Source organism: Denticeps clupeoides, chromosome 5 (assembly GCF_900700375.1).
Source record: "Denticeps clupeoides chromosome 5, fDenClu1.1, whole genome shotgun sequence".
In the NCBI taxonomy this organism is placed as follows: domain Eukaryota; kingdom Metazoa; phylum Chordata; class Actinopteri; order Clupeiformes; family Denticipitidae; genus Denticeps; species Denticeps clupeoides.
The window spans coordinates 20191862-20211733 of record NC_041711.1 but is presented as its reverse complement, the minus strand read 5'-3'; the positions used below and the strand labels follow the sequence as shown (position 1 = coordinate 20211733).

The window sequence follows — 19872 nt, the reverse complement described above, 5'->3', positions numbered from 1 at the left end:
ACCACCAGAGGCAAAACGACTGCATTGATTTTCCAACATCTTGTTGGAGCTGAGAGTGAGGCTATTTTCAGAGGGTGTTTTCAATTTATTGCATTTCCTGTGGGCAGAGGACCTACTCCTTTGTCATCACAAAAAAAGTGTTCTTGCAAAATAAAAGGCAGGTTCTCCACTGAACACAACCCTACACATGCTAGATGAAATGGCACCCAGAAACAATGTGTACAATTGTTAAACACCATTTTCCTTCCCAGAACACTGTGCATTGATTATTTTAATAGAGCCATTACTCACAATGGCATATTGGCAAATGGCATCGTAGCACTACCATCAGTGTCTAGTTTAGAGCTGACCGACAATGATAACAGATACATTTGCAACATCAAAGGAAAAATTACACTTAAATCAAAGTTCCTTCTTTTGTAATTGGGCTAACACTGCAGGTAAATGGGCTCATGATGCTATCTGCATCAAAGAAGGCTTGCTGTTCTGCTCCTGTGATGTGTACTTGCCTAATTAATCCATTTCCGTTTAAAAAGCAAGGCCTGAGTATGCACCAATCTTAAACACACACATATATTTACTCAAAACCCTAAAATGACAAACAACTTCATTCACACATAGCAAATTTAACATGTATGCTAAAATGCACAATGGCATTCCAATGAAATCAGACAACCAGTGCAGAAATTCAGTGTTCCCTTCATATAAATTGACCAATCATGAGACAAGAGTAACTGTTTTTTGCAGATTGGGTTTATACAGCGTACATGATGCCTTCACTGGTAACCATTTTCTCACTACTGCCATGTACTGGACACTCTGGCTCCTGGGATTAATGCCCTGGGAAATGCATATTGACCATCTTTCTGCATTTTGTATACAGCAGCCTGTAAAGAATGTAAATTTGTAAAACGTTTATTATAAAAACGTAACAATTAAAAGGAGGAAGTGAAATATTTGTCATTGTGATACACAGAAAGCACACGGTGCACACAACGAAACATATCTTCTGCTTCTAACCCATCACCCTTGGCGAACAGTGACAGATGATGACAGGCGCCCGGGGAGCAGTGTTGTGGGGACAGTGCTTTGCTCAGCGGCACCTTGGCGGACCGGGATTCGAACCGGCAACCTTCTGTTTGGGGGGGCGCTTCCTTAACCGCTACCACACAAAATGGTGTGGTGAAATGGGGCTAAAAGGGGTAAGGATTACCCAGGGCCGTCAAAAAGACCGCTTCGTGCAGCGCCTCGCGATTCCTTTGCCCAGTTGCAGCCTGAGATTCGGCCTCTCGTTGCACCAGTCGCCGTTTCTCCACATGGCCGCCAGGGGCAGCATTCTGAATTTGGCACCGGACCCTCCGACACTCTCGTTGGCTGGTTACGTGCCCGCCCCCTTCGCCGGGACGCGCTCGGGATTGGCGGAGGCGGCGTCCGCTCGTCCGCAGGCAGGCGCGTGCACATTTCCCGATTCTCGGCGGCGGATCCTGGCGTATCTTGCGCCGGGACCGCGCCCTACGCTACCGGCGCACATTCTGCCGTGGCGACAAAAGAGAACGAGCAGCGGCTACAGGCGGAGAGGGAAGGAATCGAGGGAAGAAATTTCACAATTTCGCGGACCCGGACGAGGGCGACTTTCCCGTGAAAGGCGTCGATGGGCTCCAGTCGGTCTCTCTCTGGACCGTAGATACCCCGGTATTTCTTCGCGCGTATGGGGCCGAGCGACTCTCCGACGCTGTACGACGGAATTGATTTAAGATCGGAATTTGTTTTACGTATCTCTCCCTTTTTTATCCGATTTGAACGCTGAGCCAGGGAGCCGCCATGGCTAAATCCGTCGGGCTTTTCGGCCTGAACAGCTAGACTAGAAATCGCAGAAACCGACCGATCATCGGGACTGACGTTGAAACCCGAGCCGAGGTTAATATCATCGCCGCCTTTTTCTCTCCGCCGAAGCCTCTCCAGCGCCCGTTAGCATTCGCGAGGTTAGCCGTTAGCTCTCGGCGAGCCAGGCTAGCGACTGCGCCCGACGGCGTTTCGCCTCGCTGTCAGCGTGGACGCCAGCTTTTATTTCACCGCGGGGCTCCTCTCAGAGGCGCTTTAATCGGTTATGGTTCATTTGAGAGCGGACGTCGTGGTCGACGGCAGGACGGGAGAAATTAGCTGACCTGTTCCCATTTTCCTCCGCCGGACTGACAGAAGCCGGACGCGGCCTTAAAAAGACTCGCATTTAAAGCGTACGAAATAGGGAAAAAAAACTTGTCCTCCAGATCGGTCTCCCTTTCTTTCCTTTCCGTTTTTTTTTTTACGCCTCCCCACCCACCAAACCTGACCGCGGACGGAGACCAGGGGGACATCTGGGGCTGGACGATGTCGAGTCGGCCTAGAACCACCTCCTTCGCCGAGAGCTGCAAACCAGTGGCGCAGCCGTCGGCTTTTGGCAACATGAAAGTGAGCCGTGAGTATCTGGTCGAGCCTCCCTCCATCTGTCCCCCACCGGCGCCACGACCGTGACGCGTCCCCTCCCCCGTGACCAGGAAACCTCATTCCGGCGAAGGGGACCGGGATCTGTGCCCCTCCGCTGCCTTTTCAAAAGTCACTTGGTGCTGATTGGTCAGGATCCTGCTTAAATCTCGCTACTGTTGGTGACGACACGTGCAATCAGTCATCAATCAAATCATATTAGTTGTTATATTATTATTTCTCTATTTTTTTTTTTTTTTGGACATTTATCATTCTGCCGTTGGAGTGAAACTGTCTCTTCGTCCCATAATTCCACGCCTCTCTGGCTGCGGAGCACATTCGTCAGTCATGCGCTGTTCCTCCCTGGTGTCCTCGTCCCAATAACCCCTGAGGTCCGATCTTTCAGGCCGGACGGCCCCTTATCACGGGGTGTCTGAGGTCGATAAAACAAACCAGGAAACCGCGCTTCTGGTAACCCGGGACGTGTAGCAATTGGAGTTTGGCTCTCGGAGGTGTGTGACCGGGCCTGGAAACCGGTTTTAACGATCGACAGCGCTGCATACAAGACGCAATTTTGCCGTTTGTGAAACGCCACGATCAGCATCCCCCTTTTTCCTACCTGCCTCCATGTCGGCCGCTGACCGTTTGGGGACAGTAAGGTTCCTCCCTGTCACTTTGTGCATGCAGTGGCTGTGACGTTTGAGCGACGGCCGGGGGTCTTCCTGTCGGCCGCGGAGCCCGCCGGGGAATGGTCACTTCCTGTTCCGGCGTTGGCTGCGCCGCGGCAGGAGTTCTGTGAGAGGAAGAACAAAGCGCACAGCCGGAGCAGATGTCTGACACATCGCGCTGTTACGCCGCGACGGCCCCCGACTCTGCTCGCAGTGGGTGCGGGTGGGTAACCCTGCCGCACACTGGCCTCTGGTGTCATGCCTTTGGCTGTGTGGCTGTCACCCTCTGTGCCCTGATTGGGTGACTGGGTGTCATGTGTCGTCTTTTAAAACATTTTTTATTTTTTGCAGAGTATTTGTTCCCTGGGTAACTTTTTGAGTGTCACAACAGAGTCGACCTGTTGTCTTAATTTTGTCGCCATGCTCCGTTGAAGGACCTCGTGGGTGGAACAGTGAACGTCTAGGAGGGTCTACGTCGACTGTTCTTTCGGCCTCACCCCGGAACGCTGCACCATTATCTGGTTCGGTGGGAGGGGGGGGGTCTGCAAGACAGATTTAAAAAAAATTTTTGGTGGTGGTGGATTTTAAAATGATTTGACTGCTTGCGTTTTTCATTAGAGCCCGCAGCTCCGTCCCGAGCGCTCTGTTCTAGAGGACATGTTGATCACGCCGTCTAGTAACTCTGCCTTTTTAATATATACGTAGAGCGTGCTATAAAAGTGGTTGGCATTTTAAAAATAGCACCTTTATGGCAGTCAAGAGTCATTATTGCATTCTCACCACAGATGTTGCCGTGCACAGAAGGGGGCGCAGAAATGGAGTCAGCTGTGTGGCGGTGAGAAGTGTGAGAGTACAGAGCGCAGCACAAGATGGTCGTAAAAAAAAAAAAAAAAAACGAAGAACCGCTTAAAAACAGGCTGATTGTGGCCTGCGGTCGAATGTGGAGCCACGAAACCGGTCTGTGGTTGAGAGCAATGAACTGAAGAGGGGGCCACTCGGGCTGGAAGGGGTCAGACGCCGGTGAACCTCTGGTTGATTTCCACTTACCCGCAGGCTGCACAGAAACTTCCGTTTCATTTTATCTTTGCAAAGAGCCTTTCATGTTGAGCCCTATAAATTCCGAATACGGTCAGAGCAGAGGAGCGCGGCGTGAGGTGTGGTCAGTGTGGATCTAGGTTAGTAGCTCGTTCACCCTCACTCCACGGACAAGTGGTTCTGCCGTGTTGCGTAACACCCAGCTTTCGCTTTCTTTCCCCTCCATTCGTCAAACCTTACGACGGCCGCCGATCAGCTGACTCGCCCTGCTACCGTGGCGGTAGCCACGCCAGAGTGGCACTTTCTGGGTGGGGTCAAGCCCAGTCATTGCGTGCGCGTGCAGGTGACGTGCGAGGCGTGTCTGGTAGAGGCAGGGTGTGCCGCAAGCACGCTGAGGGTTTCCCTGGCTGTGGATTTACAGTGCAGGTAGTCTTTTGCCAAAATTCTATAAAGCTTTTTGTAGGGACAGTCCATTCAAAGTGAAACATACAAACTACTTATAACAACTTGAAATTGCCAGTGCTTTCAAAATACAATATTCTACAAAATCAAATAATCACAAAAAACTCTTTACATTACTGTCGAACGACAAACCCTGGTAAGGCTAAACAACTGTTTTGATTATATTTGGCCATTATAAAATCCCATATTATGTTGTTTGGAGGCTGACTTGAACACAGGGATGCATAGCTTTGTTAGCTTAGCTAAGGTTAACATTTGTAAACTGAGGTTATTTTCTTTAGGAAACCTTCAAAGTTTGGGAAAAAAGTTAACTAAACAGCTAAGAACAGTCTAAATAGTTAATGTCTACGTTAATGCCTACGTTGTTTGGAGGCTGACTTGAACACAGGAATGCATATCTTCGCTAGCTTAGCCTAGCTTAGCTAAGGTTAAGACTTCTAAAACGGGATTTTATAATGGCCAAATATATTCAAAACTATTGTCCAGCCTTACCTATGAAATGTAATCCCCGGGATCTGGTTTGGAGCGTACAGCGGTTTGTACAGCCCCAAGCAGCACAAGAGTGAGGCATTTTTATGTATATGCTTCACTGCACAGCACAGCCTATCGCAATATGGCGGCGACGTTGACGTACGTGTTCCCATATGTCTATGTGAGTCACGAATCTGAGGTCTCCATTGAACCGAATCGAAAGTCATGTGACAACACGTCACATTTAAATCGCAGCTTTTTGCGTTCATGTAATTGCACAGACTGACATCGCGATTACGATTGCGGTTAGATTAATCGTGCAGCACTAATATATACAGTATCTGCACTACGACAACCGACCATAAGCGTAAAAGACATGAGCGTGGTTGAAAACCGATTAATGATGTGTATTGATATCGACTGATATGGGGGTGGGGTTCCGAATCGCCCAGTCCTACCTCGGGCTTTTAGGCCTCGTCCTACGGATGTTCCGAAACGAACGCCCTCTGAGCGGCAAACGGGCTTTTGCTGCGCTTTGTGGCTGTGTTCAGTTCGCTTGACTCTGTTGTATGCTCATCGCGGTTTAATGTTCATCGGGATTTCGGCAGAAAGAAAACGTTGCGTGCAGCATTTATTTGCCGCCGACTGAGCAGCCGTGAGAACAATGAAACCCTTTTTTTTGATGACCCCAAAAAAAAAAAAAAAAAAAGCAGGGCTTCCCAGACGCTCTGGGACAGTTTTTTACACGCTCTCCGTTGGTGTGAATTTCTGGTCCCGCCTGATCAGCATAAAATAACCCCTCTGGCTGAGGTGGAAGAGGCGGAGAAGCTTGTTTGGTGCAGTATGTCGCTCACCGCGTTTGTCCTGTTGCAGCGTTGCGCTACGTGTAATGATGATTTTTTAAAAAATTTTTTTTCCCACGTTATGAATTATGAACATCGCCAAGTAGTAGCACGTGCGGCGGAAACGGCCGGGTCGCGGGGGACGGCGCCACCTCTGCTGACTCACTGCCGGCGCGGTACGTCGGGTGGATGCTGAGCTCGCCGTCAGCGCGCTGGAGCTGTGACTCAGCGCTGAGGAGACACTCGAACATCTCCGCCGAGGGGCAAGGTCCCCTGGCCCTGCACAACTCTTATTTACATTTACGGCCCTTATCCAGAGCGACTTACAATCAGTAGTTACAGGGGACAGTCCCCCCCTGGAGCAACTTAGGGTTAAGTGTCTTGCTCAGGGACACAATGGCAGTAAGTGGGATCCTTTCACTTCTCAAATACAAATATGTGTGACGTGCCAGACCAGGTGGGTTGAAACACGCTTTAGCTCCCTACAGTATTATTATTATAATTTTTTTACTTTTAAGGTATTTAAATGAAGGTATTTAGTTTTTCTTGTCCCGGTCCCGTATTCCCCCCCCCCCCCCCGCTGCGTGAGGCTTGGCTGGGAACCTTTTGGCTGTGGATCTGAGGCGGCGAAGGCAGCTGGGGCTTTTATAGTTGCGTGCGCGTACGAGCGCGTGCCCGGCTGCTCGGAGCTGGAACCGCAGGTGCGTGCGGAAGGCACGTGGCCGAGCGCGGAGGGCGGCGAGCTCCTTAGCATTTAAAAGCTTTAGATTTTTTTTTTTTTTTTCGGGTTTTTTCCTGAAAGGCCGTATGTAGTAATTGAGAGCAAACAGGGGTTTTTGATGTGAGGAGGGATCGGCATCGGAGCGTGTTGTGCGGAAGAGACCTTTGGTACGGAACCTGATCTCTGCTCTTTGTGGAACAGCTGAGTGTGTGTGTGTGTGTGTGTGTGTGTGTGTGTGCTTGAAGCTGAGAAACCCATTTACTGCTCTGTCATATGAGCTGTTCAGCTGTAGCTTAAGCGTTTTCTAATCGCACCTAATTGAACAAGTTAGTGCCTCGGATTTGCCTCCACACCTTCCAGGCGGCGGGCGGGCGGGCGGGGCGCATGAACGATCGGTGACGCCGTATTAATTGCGCTGCGATGACGTGAACGTGACTCACTTCGCCAGGAAACGGGTCCTTTCGACTGAGCTCTGGGCGCATCACAGATGCGGGCTGGCGGGTGGGCGGTGGCCCGAAGGAGCAGTGGACCGGTTTGCGTGAGACGAGGAAGGAAATGAGAGGGAGCGGGGGATTAGGAAATGGCTCAGTAGACTTCCAGACCACTGAACTCTTCCAAGGGTCAAATACGATCACATGAAGATGCGTACTGCATCTTAGTTAGTAATGTGCGAATAGTGACAATTAGTCTGGCGGTTTAGTCAGAGGTGCGACGTGCGTTCAGGTCCGAGTTCTTGCAGCGAAAAAGTTGTCCATCCAAGGAAGCGTTTTCCTGGAGTCCAGAGCATGGCTGATCTGAAAAGCGTCTCAGTTCCTCTGGCGAAGCCTTTGCCAGCGCTTTCGTGCCGGCTGCTGCAGCTGCGGTTCTGAGTCCGGTTTCACCGCCCGCTCGCTCTCTCTCTCTCTCTCTCTCTTCTGGGGACTTCTCTACATGATTTGACCTTTGTCCTTTGCCAAGTTAAGCTGTTTATGGCTTTCTCAGCAGAGTTGCCCCGTGAACAGTCGTAATGAGCAACTGGCGCTCACTCCATCTAGAATAATCTAGAATACTTCTATATTGAAGTGTTTGATGTCTTACCGCACACTCTAGGTTTGCTCAGGGTGTGTGTGTGTATGTGTGTGTGATGCTATTCTGATTCTGAGAATTCTAGTTATCACTGGAGGTTTTGTCACTTATGAGATGCGATGTCTCTGTACTGTTAAAGTGTTTCTCGTTAAAAGACTTCCATTCATTTCTCCTGGCTCTTATACACGGTCTTTTATGTAAGTTTTAGCTGTCTTCACCCAGGGCTTTTCATACCCCGCACATCTGATCTGGTGCCCTGAGTGATGTCATTCGAAAGCCCCTTTTCCAAAACGAGCGTGAGCATGTCTGACGCCCTCTTGCCTGCAGTGGGATTTAAAGCTGGCGGCGGATGCGTTTATGGGCCGACCTGGCACTCCTGATCGGCACGAAGCGGCGGTGAATACGGGCAGAAGCCTCCGTCGCCATTACAAAAACGCCGGGGCGAGGGCTCAGTCGGAAAGAACGGCGGCGCGACCCGCGGGAGCGGTCGACCGCAGTGCCCGCTTTGGCGCTGTCCGAATGCTAGACGCTCCCCCGGAAACGTCTTTCGCAGTTCCGCTGGAGCCCCGCCCCCTCTTTGGCTGGCAACAGCTGATGTCAGAATCCGATGAAGGGGAAAGCAGCTCTCGCGTCTGAGCTCTCGTGCTCCAGGTTTTCTGGGGGGCCGGAGCAGCGCTGTTGCGGAGGTAATTGCAGCCATGATTGGTTTGCGTGGATTACACCATTTTGTAAGAAAGTGTGTGTGTGTGTGTGTGTGTGTGTGTGTGTATATATATTTTTATATATAACTGCCCTTGAGGGGTCTCTCCAGGCAGACGGTGTAAATGCCGGCCCGCAGGGGAGCTGCACTGATCTCGGGCGCACCGGTTAATTGGCTCTCAGCTCCTTTTGATCAACAGATTAAAGCCCGACCTGTCTGTGTTTCAGCGGCACGATGACACACTTCCTGTACGCGTGCACGTGCACGTATCATATGTGGACATAATGCACCAGATGCAGCTCTCGCGTTGAACTCGCCGCCTTAATCTCTTTCCATATGCACGGTCTTGTGCATCATTTAAACATTTATTTTTTTTTGGGGGGGGGAAATAATGTAGAGGGGTGAAATTTTGAAGTGAACTTGGTCAGATGGAACGCTCACTAGTCCGCCGGCCGTAGTGCTTGAATGAAGGTGTTCCGTGTCCCTGAGACGTCTAGAGCAGAGATTGCGTGTGTACATTGATGGCCTGGTGTACAAGGTGTATTACAAGCCGGGAAACCCTGGAGGAACACAGGAGGAATGGAGGGAGGAGACTGGACCTTGTGCTGTGTGTGTAGCATTGACAGAATGGTGTCAAATGGTCCTCCCATTTTCAACTTTAAAACGTCGTTCGAGTTCGTCACAGTTAATACTCGTTCCGTAGCGCGACAGCAAAGGCGTTTTCAACCCTGAATTTGACAAAAGTAAGAAGTTGCTTGGTTAGGGTTATGCCAGTACCTTGAGGATTAGGAATCCCCACCTGTCTATAATGTGTTCCAACCCCCTGGAGGATTTAAAAAAAGAAATCATTTTTTCCAAGTCCATTTCTGTTTCAGCCAGCTTTGGAGCAGCGCTTTGAGAGCTCAGTCATTAATAACAGAGTCTGCAGGATCCGGTCATTCACACTGATTCTGCGGCGAGGCTCTGTGGTTTTGTAATTATTGAAATTTTACTGCGATAATGTTCAGAAAATATATTGTATTTCTTAAACCAGCAAGCCGTCCTTCTCTTGCTTTAGGTCGAACCGGTCTCCTGTGGCAGGGAGCAGACATTTGTGAGAATAAGTCCTGAGGAGGATGTGGGTTGGCAGGAAATGAGTGTGTTCTGGTGACTTGTGGTGTCATGTATGAAAAAATGTCACCCTGACTGCTGTGTGAACTGGTCACACTGTGAAAGTCACTCGAGTGGTGTGTGTGTGGGCTTTTTTCCCCTCTTTGGTCACATTAAAAAATGCTACAGTCTGATTTTTTTTTTTTTTTTTTTTGTATGTACAGTTTTCCACCAAAACCCTAAACCTGCCTAACTGGAGCACAGTACCAGATGCACAAACCTGTAATGTGACATGAGGAGAGCAGTGCTCTCTGTTATTTCGTCAATGTCCTCAATGTATATTTTCTCTTAGGGGACAAAGATGGTGGCAAAGTGACCACTGTGGTGGCCACCCCAGGCCAGGGCCCTGACCGGCCCCAGGAGGTCAGCTACAGTGACACCAAAGTGATTGGCAACGGCTCTTTTGGCGTCGTCTACCAGGCCAAACTCTGCCACTCGGGAGAGATGGTGGCCATCAAGAAGGTGCTGCAGGATAAGAGGTTCAAGGTGAGTTTTCTTTCTTTTATCTTTTTATATAAACCAGCCACTGTGGCAGGATTTTGGCTGGACCTGGACCTGGATCAAATGATTGTACACAAGGCATGGGTTCAACGTACAAGGTGTATTGCAGGTCATGAAGTTCGTAGTCAGCAGCTATTCAGCTAGATGTAGTCAAGTACCACCCACACGACTCTGCCTTAGTTGCTCATGTCTGGACTTTTTTCCCCACGTGGGTGGAAAGCGTTTCTGCAACTTGAAGGTGTTCTGGACTGAGGCCCACTATGTGTGGTATCCGCTGTGAGTGGGTACTGAGTGTGTGTGTGTGTGCGTGTGAATGGGTCGAGTCTGCCCAGTGATGTCAGAGTTTTGGCTTGAAGAATACCAGCGTTGCAGTTTTTCATAATTATCTTATTCTCATTTCTGATTGTCCATACTTTCCTTCCTCCTCCCCTCTATAAAGCAATTATAACCCATCTCAATGAGAGTAATCAACTGGAAAATTACTGAAATGGTCAACCGATCAGACCAGTTGGACACTGTACCTTTCATCTTTGAATTCTAGAAATTTAATTTCTCTTTGGCTTTGCTATGATGTAATCACCTGTGATGGCAGCAGAATCAGTCAATGCGTCATCAGAAATGTCTACATTTACCATTTTACCAATGGTAGATGGTCCTTGGTCTGACGCCACCCATGCATTTTATAATGTTACAATGGGCTTCCTGTGAGCTACAAGCCACGAGAGCACTTTGAACTTGACCTGATTGAGCTTATTTATGTGCCGTGTTCTTTCATACTGTACAACTGGACATTGTGAGGGTAGTACAGTGACTAATAATACAATAGTCGCAAAGAGGAAATGACAGGGCATTTTTGAAGAGTTAACACTATGGTAAAAATATATAAACCTCTAAATGTGACGTTGACTGGGCACAATTGTATACTGAAACACCATGGAGGAGACTGGAGAGAGAAAATCCATTCTTTTACTGCCTTCTCCACTGTGATTCTCCGTTGCTGTGAGCAAGTTTGGACTCTGATCTGCCCTCTAGTGGATTGACTATGATCTGTGAGGGAAAAACGTAATGTAAGTAGTTAAAACGCTTAACGGGATGCCCTTTTGCTTTTACCTTAAGTAACAAGATCAACTATTTTAAACCACTTTGCTTTTCCCGTGAGCCCCCATCCTTGTGCTGTTTTCCGACATTGTGTGTTCACCATGCGCTTCTCCTTTTGACCAGTGCTGTCTCTCTGCTGTAATTGTATTTGGACACATGGGTGGTTAAGTGAATTAAACAGAACAAAAGCTTTGCTCACTGAGTCCACCTGATTAGTCTCTTTTAGGCAGATTTTTAGAAAGCAGAGGCAGACCTGAATTAGCTACTGTTCTGATGGATCTGCTGGTTTTCACAGCATGATATTCCAACATCAGCAAATGGCTGCAGGATGTCACGCGTGTGAGTATGGGAAATAGGATAGATATCTTTCGGGATAGATAGGTGGCTGATTAACCAGCCTGCCAGCTCCCTGCTACTCATCTCATGAGGCTTGTCTTTCAGGGTTGCAAGATGTTTCTAATATGATTTGTGCATATTTTCACTCACAGGCAGGTTTATCGACAGTTTTTGCCGTGGTTCTGGAACATGCTAGATAGCATCATAAGCACCTATACAGGAGGTTCACAATGCTGTAGTAAGCATCATGTTGCTGTGTATGTGATCTGGATTAGTCAGGCTGCCACAAATGTAGGCGACATAAAATATTTTTTTTAAGAATTTTGTAAGAAAAAAAATGCTATTATGCTGCTATGAATATGTAATTGTCATATTTGAATATCTTTTTAAGAGATTGAAGTGATTGTGATACACTGCAGCACCACACACTGTGCACACAACGAAATTTGTCCTCTGATTTTTAACCCATCACCCTTGTTGAGCAGTGGGCAGCCGTGACAGGCACCCGGGGAGCAGTGTGCGGGGACGGTGCTTTGCTCAGTGGCACCTTGGTGGTTTGGGGTTTGAACCACTGCCCCAGGAGATATAAATTCCTAATTTTCACACGCTGCACCTTTTGATACCCTGTACATTTCTATTGTATGAACAATAGCGATCAGGTAAAAACACAATATAAACGTATTCCTGTTTTCTTTCTTTTAGAACCGCGAGCTTCAAATCATGAGGAAGTTAGACCACTGCAACATTGTACGTTTGCGGTACTTCTTCTACTCCAGTGGAGATAAGGTGAGTGGTACACTGGGCACAGCTGATGGTAGCTCTGAAGACATGGGTGAAATGAGGAGGGTTATCTTTTGTGCTATTTAGTTTAGGATTCCACACTTAGCTTAATGTAATTTAATTAACTTTGAAGGGGGAAGGTCCTTCAAAATCTTATCAGCATAATATGGTAGATAGAATGAAGAAAGTAGTGCGTGATATCCACGTAGCCTGGCTGGCTCTGTGTGGCCGTGATCCATTTGGAAGGGTCACGGTGTGACACCCATGATGCCCACTTGCCGTGACTGGCAGCAGCAGCAGCCCTGACTGGGATTTTCCTGCTAATCCAACAGTCATTCACGGCCTGTAGCCCATTGGCGTTCTGTCCTGTCATCGAAGAAGGGAATGTGTCCGGACTCCTATTTTTATCAGGACTGTCCTGTCCTGTCCTCGGAAAGTGAGCGAGGGATCAGTACTAGGCCTTAAAATCCCGTCCATGGGTTGCCCATACTTTGCGATTCATGTAAGAAGCCGACTGCATATCCTGTTAAACCAAACTGGATTATCATTGCTAAGATGTAAAGGAAGCAGTATTAGCGTCAGCTCCTTAAAACGTCTCCACAGGCAGAGCGGAAGACTGGCTGCCCCCCCACTGGGCTCCAGCTGCCCTTCCAGATTCACACTGAGAGTTATTTCTGAATATTGACTAATCTTGTGTTGACTGACATCATCACCACTAGTGAAAAATGAATTAAGAATAACATTTATTTTGTATTACTTACCAGATGCCAGAAACTATATGAAAGTGAAATAAGCAATTGAACAGGGTGAGCTTATTGTTCTCTTTTCTTCTTTGTAGTGAACAAAAAGCTCCACAGTGGTGTTTAGTGAACTTTGGCTTCTGTGCGACAGTCCCGGTCATTGTACTCAGTTCGTCATTGTTTCTCGCAGTCTCGCCTGAAAGCTGTCCACTCTCACCCTGGTGGCCTGGCCCCCAGCCATGGGCATCAGGGTCTCTTGCCAGATGAAACGTGATCTGGTCCCTCCTGACCAGTGGGCATGTGCTGTCCTGAGCTGTGAAGTCATGTCTGGTGACTGGAGCTGTCTGGCTCTGCTACTGCAGCGGTCACAGACACACGTTGGGAACAACTGTAGGGTGGCAGGGGGGCTCGATTAGCATTTACTTTACTTTATTTAGCAGATGCTTTTATCCAAAGCGACTTACAATAGGAAGACACCAGCAATTCTCGTTCATCATGTTGTGTCATCATGTTTCAAATTGCTAAAGTTTATGTGAAAGTGAAGTGATCATACACAGTACAGCACACTGCACACAATGAAGTGTGTCCTCTGCTTTTAACAATCACCCTTAGTTAGCAGTGGGCAGCCATGACAGGCGCCCGGGGAGCAGTGTGTGGGGACGGTGCTTTGCTCAGTGGCACCTCAGTGGCACCTTGGCGGATTGGGATTCTGATTATGGGGCCGTTTCCTTAAGTGCTATGCCACCACTGTCCCTAGCCTGTACATCTGCCATCTTAAGTGCTATGCCACCACTGTCCCTAGCCTGTACATCTGATGTACATCTGCCTATACACTAGGGTTGTCTAAAAAATGATTGTCAGATTAATCGATACGAAACCGATGCTTAGATTCCAGTTTTGCATCTGCCGATTCACGGAAATCGCTGGCAATTTTCGACAGGCATTGCAGTGGGAAGCCCCTCCCCCAGCTAAATGATACACACAGTTTAAACAATTCCGCAGTACAGAGCTTGCTATGAAATCTAAAAAGCAAGAGCGCTGTCTGGAAGTATTTTGGTTCAGTGTCGAGCTCGCACAGTAAATGATCAGTCAGCAAACACAAACTTCCCTGCTTGACAGGACCCTCGTGCTCAGGATCATTATCAAGCTGCCTACATATATTTTGTATATTGATAATTGTTATATAATCACTTCACGATCTTGTGACATTTCATTAAATCGAATAATGAGTTGGAAAGAGATTCCCAACCCATAATAGGATGTCATGTATCCATTTATATTTAGATAAAATATGAATATATTTTTGTTTAGTGTCATTTATAGCCACAATTGCCCCCCCCCCCCCACTCCTCTTTTTCAGAAAGATGAAGTCTACCTGAACCTTGTGCTGGACTACGTTCCAGAAACAGTCTACCGAGTGGCAAGACACTACAGCCGAGCCAAGCAGATCCTCCCCATGGTCTATGTGAAGGTATGTTCCTCCTGCTGCTGGGGTGGCATTGTCCAAGCGAGGCAGTGCAGAGGTAGAGGACACACTGTCCTGTAATGTCCTCTCCTGTCATCTGAACAGGCACATTGTGTTCCAAAGAGCTATGGTCTTAGCAGACGTGGTTAAGAATGTTATAAATGTATGGCATGCACAAACAGTTCAGTTCTGGCTGGCACATCATTCCATACAAACGCTGCCATCAATGGTATAATACACTAATGTACATAGCCAGAAACATCAGATTTTGTTTGCTAGGAGCTCACTTCATTTTAGGTGCAAACATAGAAACATCTAAACACATAGATCAGCCATTTTAAATCAGCACGAATGTATAATAAATATTGAATTAAAGTACATTTGCAAATTTGTACCTACATTCACCACAAACACACTCACCTAATAGTGTGGAATTTTTACTTGGCCTTACACCCACCTAGTTGGTAGTCAGATACACACAAACAGGTATCCAGTTCACATAGCTGAAAAGTGCTCCAGGGTGCGCAGCTCACCTTGAGGTGAGTATTCCATATGGTCTCCCGATCAGACAGTGTGTGTTTGCTTGTATGAACGGTGAAACCATATTGTGAAACCATATTGACATGTTTCTGTTAATAAAAACTCTGCGTTAATAATAATTATCCTAATAATCATAAACTCTTCCTTGACGTGGAAAGATGTAGGTCAGTGTGGAGATTTTCAGCAAATGTTGTCCTCCTTTCTCCCCAGTTGTACATGTACCAGCTCTTTCGTAGTCTGGCCTACATCCACTCTTTCGGGATCTGCCATCGGGACATCAAGCCTCAGAACCTCCTGCTGGACCCTGAGACGGCGGTGCTCAAGCTGTGTGATTTTGGAAGGTGCGGTTGTCACCTGACTCAGATAAAAAAAAAAAAAAAAGAACCGGCTCCATTTTATTCTATTAAACTATGATTCACGCCGTAAGCATGCAGCTTCCTCAGCTTGAAGAAAGAGAGAAAACGGAGGACTTCCCTTGTTAGTCTTATTGTACATGATTCTCCGTAATTGGTTCTGTTCTGCAGACTGATATGAGTGGTTACCATGGTTGCGGGAATGATGTACAGCGTGACGTCTCGTATCTCCCTTACAGCGCTAAGCAGCTTGTACGCGGGGAGCCGAATGTGTCCTACATCTGCTCTCGCTATTACAGAGCCCCTGAGCTTATCTTTGGAGCCACAGACTACACATCCAGCATAGGTGAGCCGACGCCAACACAACAGTAACCTCTGTTGCATCATGGAGCATCCATGAAATCCACGTTTTTAGAATATTTTCAATGTTGATAACAGCCTTAAATATGGTAAAAGTACAAGTACAATACTATTGTTACATTATTATACAATACTACAAAAAAAATTAGCCTGACAGAACCCGACCTCACCCAACAAGTAAGCACTAGACTTAAGATGGGCGTACACTGTGATTTATTTTTTACTTTGCCTGGTCGTTTTCTGTCATGGGGTGAACGCCCAGATCTATCTGTACCCAAAAATGCGATAAATCGTGAGCTTTTTCTTTTATAATGTTCGCACACTTGTACAATCTGATGTGACCTGTCCGCTCACACTACATGAGCAATGTGAACACGCTGAAAGCAGAACCCACATCAGTAATGATTCTGAACATGACTGAGGACAAATTTCAAACAGGGAGGGGTGAATCTTTGATTGTGCATTATGAACACTGTACGATGCACCTCAACCCGACCTAGTCTGACTAAAATGATAAAAATCGAGCCCGAACCAGACCTGGGTCGGGTCTGGCTCAGGCCAGGAATAACAGCTATAACACCTAGGGTCAGTTTCCTGTTCCTGGATTAGGCCTAGTTTTTGAATGGAGAATTTGATGTTCTCTTTTAGTCTAGGATTAGGTCTAATGTTTGGGATGACCGCGCATGGCCGTTATCCCAGAACAAGTACGCATTTAAAAATAAAACTGCTTGCTTGTTCTGTTTTTTTTGGGGGTAGCGTACGAACATCCAGTACCCAGTTGTATCAGTCCACATCCATAGTTAATGGGCTAAAGTGGATTTTTATTAGTATGCATGTGCCCTTTTTACATGGGTTACATTTCAGGCTTGTGACTCTTGCGTTGTTGTGTGAACAGAGCGTTGCACGCTGCGTCCAGTCTGTGTATTAACAGCCATCTTCTCTGACTCTCGTTTGCCCCCACCACACAGACGTTTGGTCCGCTGGGTGTGTCCTTGCAGAGCTGTTGCTGGGGCAACCGATTTTCCCCGGTGACAGTGGAGTCGATCAGCTGGTTGAGATCATCAAGGTACAGATGCCTGCGCATGTGTATTTTCTGTCTATGTTGAGCATTTAATGCTACTCAAAAATTGTCTCATGAGATGCATCTGAACCCCACCCCCCTTCAGGTTCTTGGCACCCCCACCAGGGAGCAGATACGTGAGATGAACCCAAATTACACAGAGTTCAAGTTCCCACAGATCAAGGCACATCCATGGACTAAGGTGAGTCAGCAAGTGCAGGGCAGTGATTACTGCACATACCTTGGCTGCCGCTCGCCGAGCCTCATCGCCCACCTGCCTCGATCTGCTTCCTCCTCCGCATTTTAAATGAAATGAGTGTCTCATAGCAGTAAATGATTTAATTTTAAACACTGCAATCATGTAACTGCAATTTCACCTCTTCTGCTTTGACATAGGCGCTCTCAGGTGGCCAACTATGTCACTGCATGTGTCTTTTGAGACATTGGGGGCAATGGTGGCCTAGCGGTTAAGGAAGCGGCCCCGTAATCAGAAGGTTGCCGGTTCGAATCCCGATCCGCCAAGGTACCACTGAGGTGCCACTGAGCAAAGCACCGTCCCCACACACTGCTCCCCAGGCGCCTGTCATGGCTGCCCACTGCTCACTCAGGGTGATGGGTTAAATGCAGAGGACAAATTTCACTGTGTACTGTGCTGCTGTGTATCACGTGACAATCACTTCACTTTGAAACTTTAAATTAACACATGTTAATTCATGTTTAGATAAATTTATTGTCTTACTATTCAGACTTTTTTCCAGGTCCGATTGGTTTTGAATATTGAGTTAGTTCACTTTTAGACCTACCTGTGTAGATTCAGAGAGTTGGATGGAAGTGCTAAGCGCATGCATTCTCACGCATAAACCATGCCTGGGTTAGAACTGTGAAATTCAGGTTTTATAGCTTTGATATCAAGATACAGCACTGAGAAAAGAATTAAGGTCCATAGTAACAGTATGATTTTCAAGCTTTCAAAAGAGGTAACCATTAGATTTCTCTCAGATGAAGGCAGTGGATAGGATTTTATTTCAGCCACCGACTTCCAACCGAGCAGCGCCACCATGGAGTTTTTCTCAATTTCCTAGTCTGTCACATGCAGCAGCGTCTCAGTGTGCTATGCTGATTCATGGTGGTTTCTGATGAGTACTTGAGTAGTTGGTTTTGGTGTTTTGGCCAGTCTGAGAGAGTTTGCTATAATGACATTGTTCTGTTCATGTGTGTAGGTGTTCCGGCCACGGACACCACCTGAGGCCATTGCTCTCTGCTCTCGACTTCTGGAGTACACACCCACCGCCCGTCTCACCCCGCTAGAAGCTTGTGCACACTCGTTCTTTGATGAGCTGCGAGACCCCAACATCAAACTGCCCAATGGGCGTGATAAACCAGTGCTCTTCAACTTTACCACTCAGGGTGTGTGGAATAATTTCTCTCTCTCTCTCTCTCACACACACACACACACACACACACACACACACACACACACACACACACACACACACACACACACACACACACACACACACACACACACACACAGAGTACATGTGCTATTGCCTCAGGGTTTTCCATTTATTTATTTATTTTTAATTGACAGAGTTGTCCAGTAACCCCTCCCTTGCCTCCATCCTTATCCCTGCTCATGCCCGAAACCAGGCTGGAGGCACCGCCCCTGCAAGCGCATCTGCAACTACAGGTCAGTCATGTCACAATGACTCGCGGTGACTGACCTACGTGCGCTGCCGCTGGCTGGTCACTTGCTCTCTTCTTTCGACTGTAACAACAAACATTCAAAAGCAAAAGTCAAGTCAAAAGATGTAATCAAATGCCATGGTGACCTGAATATAAGACGTGTTGTCCTCATACATCCAGGTTCTAGACAAGAAGTTAATACCAGTGACTGGTGCCAGTAAGGATTTAATGTCACAGTTTCAAGATTCAAGACTTTTTTTTTTATTTATTATATGCATAGTTATAATACAGTGAAAGTTGGGAAAAAAAAGGTTGAATCTAATGGTGTTTAAAAGAATCTAACTAGGGTTACATTCTCTTCAAACAAATGATTGATTTATCTATCCTTCTTTTTGTCTCCCCCTCCACCAATCCAGATGCCAACAGTGGAGGTCAGAATACCAACGCTGCCTCCGCCTCCGCCTCCAACCCCATCTCCTGAGCATCAAGATCCCCAACACCATCCCATATATGGGCCAATCCCACGCTGCTGCTCTCTGTCTCCGCACATGTTTCAGAAACATGGTGGGGCTCTTGACACATTAACATATGGACCGAACCAACGTCAGACTTCTGTAGTAATCCCCCACCCCCACCGCCCCTTTTTCTCTCAGCCTGTTCCATGTTCTTTTTTTTTTTTTTTTTTTTGATTTATTATTTATTTGTTCTTATGGACAACGGTGATGTCACAAAGCTGCTCTCCACTTCTCCCTTTATTGGATGAGTGGGTTGAGTATGGATGGGTTTAATATATATATGAGAATAGATCTATCCAGACTTGTATCTATCCATGAACATGTAGACTTCGTTCTCCTTCAGTGTTCTGTTTAAACTGTAGCCTGTTGCCATGCTCTTTTCCAGGGTGCCTCCACCCTTAATTGCACACTGTAGCCTCTAAAGCCACAGTTTTCCACAGAGAGCTCCGTCTGCAAACAGGAAGTGTACAGGCGTGCGTTCTGCACAGTGTTTATGTGTCTGTTATAAGATTATGTGACCCATAACCCTGATTCTATGTCCCACAGCCATGTCATGGTTTTTGGTGAACTGGACCATGGTTTGAGACTGGTCCCACCTGACTACACCAGTTCCTGAAACCTCATTTCACCGGGTTTCCATAGAGGAAGAAATGTTACTTCTTTTTATTTTTTGTTGGATTTTATGTGTATTTTTTTTTTTTAACCACTACTGAAGGACATTGTTCATTTGTCATTCTGCAGTTTCAGTTAGTCTTCCATTCTCCATTCCCTTCCTCTAAACAGCACACAACCAGAGCGTCACAGAACTGTGTACATATGTACTTGCTGAATTCTAGCTGTTTATGTGCAAGTGTGTGTGTGTGTG

General features: G+C 47.1%; 1 protein-coding gene across 2 annotated transcripts; it reads left to right on the top strand.

Moving 5' to 3' along the window:
- The first annotated feature begins 1471 nt into the window (after positions 1-1471).
- LOC114790981 (glycogen synthase kinase-3 beta-like) lies at positions 1472-19153 on the top strand. Of its 2 annotated transcripts, none has more exons than XM_028981440.1 (11): positions 1472-2455; positions 9866-10059; positions 12211-12294; positions 14389-14499; positions 15244-15374; positions 15626-15732; positions 16715-16812; positions 16913-17008; positions 18027-18213; positions 18398-18496; positions 18909-19153. In XM_028981440.1, exons 1-11 carry the CDS (start codon positions 2368-2370, stop codon positions 18971-18973), a joined length of 1260 nt encoding a protein of 419 aa, XP_028837273.1. In that variant the 5' UTR covers positions 1472-2367; the 3' UTR covers positions 18974-19153. The 2 variants fall into 2 exon arrangements, with proteins under 2 accessions (XP_028837273.1, XP_028837274.1); XM_028981441.1 differs by lacking the exon at positions 1472-2455 and adding an exon at positions 8171-8410.
- The last annotated feature ends 719 nt before the right edge of the window (positions 19154-19872 follow it).

Coding starts and splice junctions, on each gene's coding strand:
- LOC114790981 (XM_028981440.1), top strand. CDS start 2,368: ATGTCGAGTCGGCCTAGAACCACCTCCTTCGCCGAGAGCTGCAAACCA. Junction 15,733..16,714: donor AGACTACACATCCAGCATAG/GTGAGCCGACGC, acceptor CCCACCACACAG/ACGTTTGGTCCGCTGGGTGT. Junction 18,497..18,908: donor AAGCGCATCTGCAACTACAG/GTCAGTCATGTC, acceptor CCACCAATCCAG/ATGCCAACAGTGGAGGTCAG.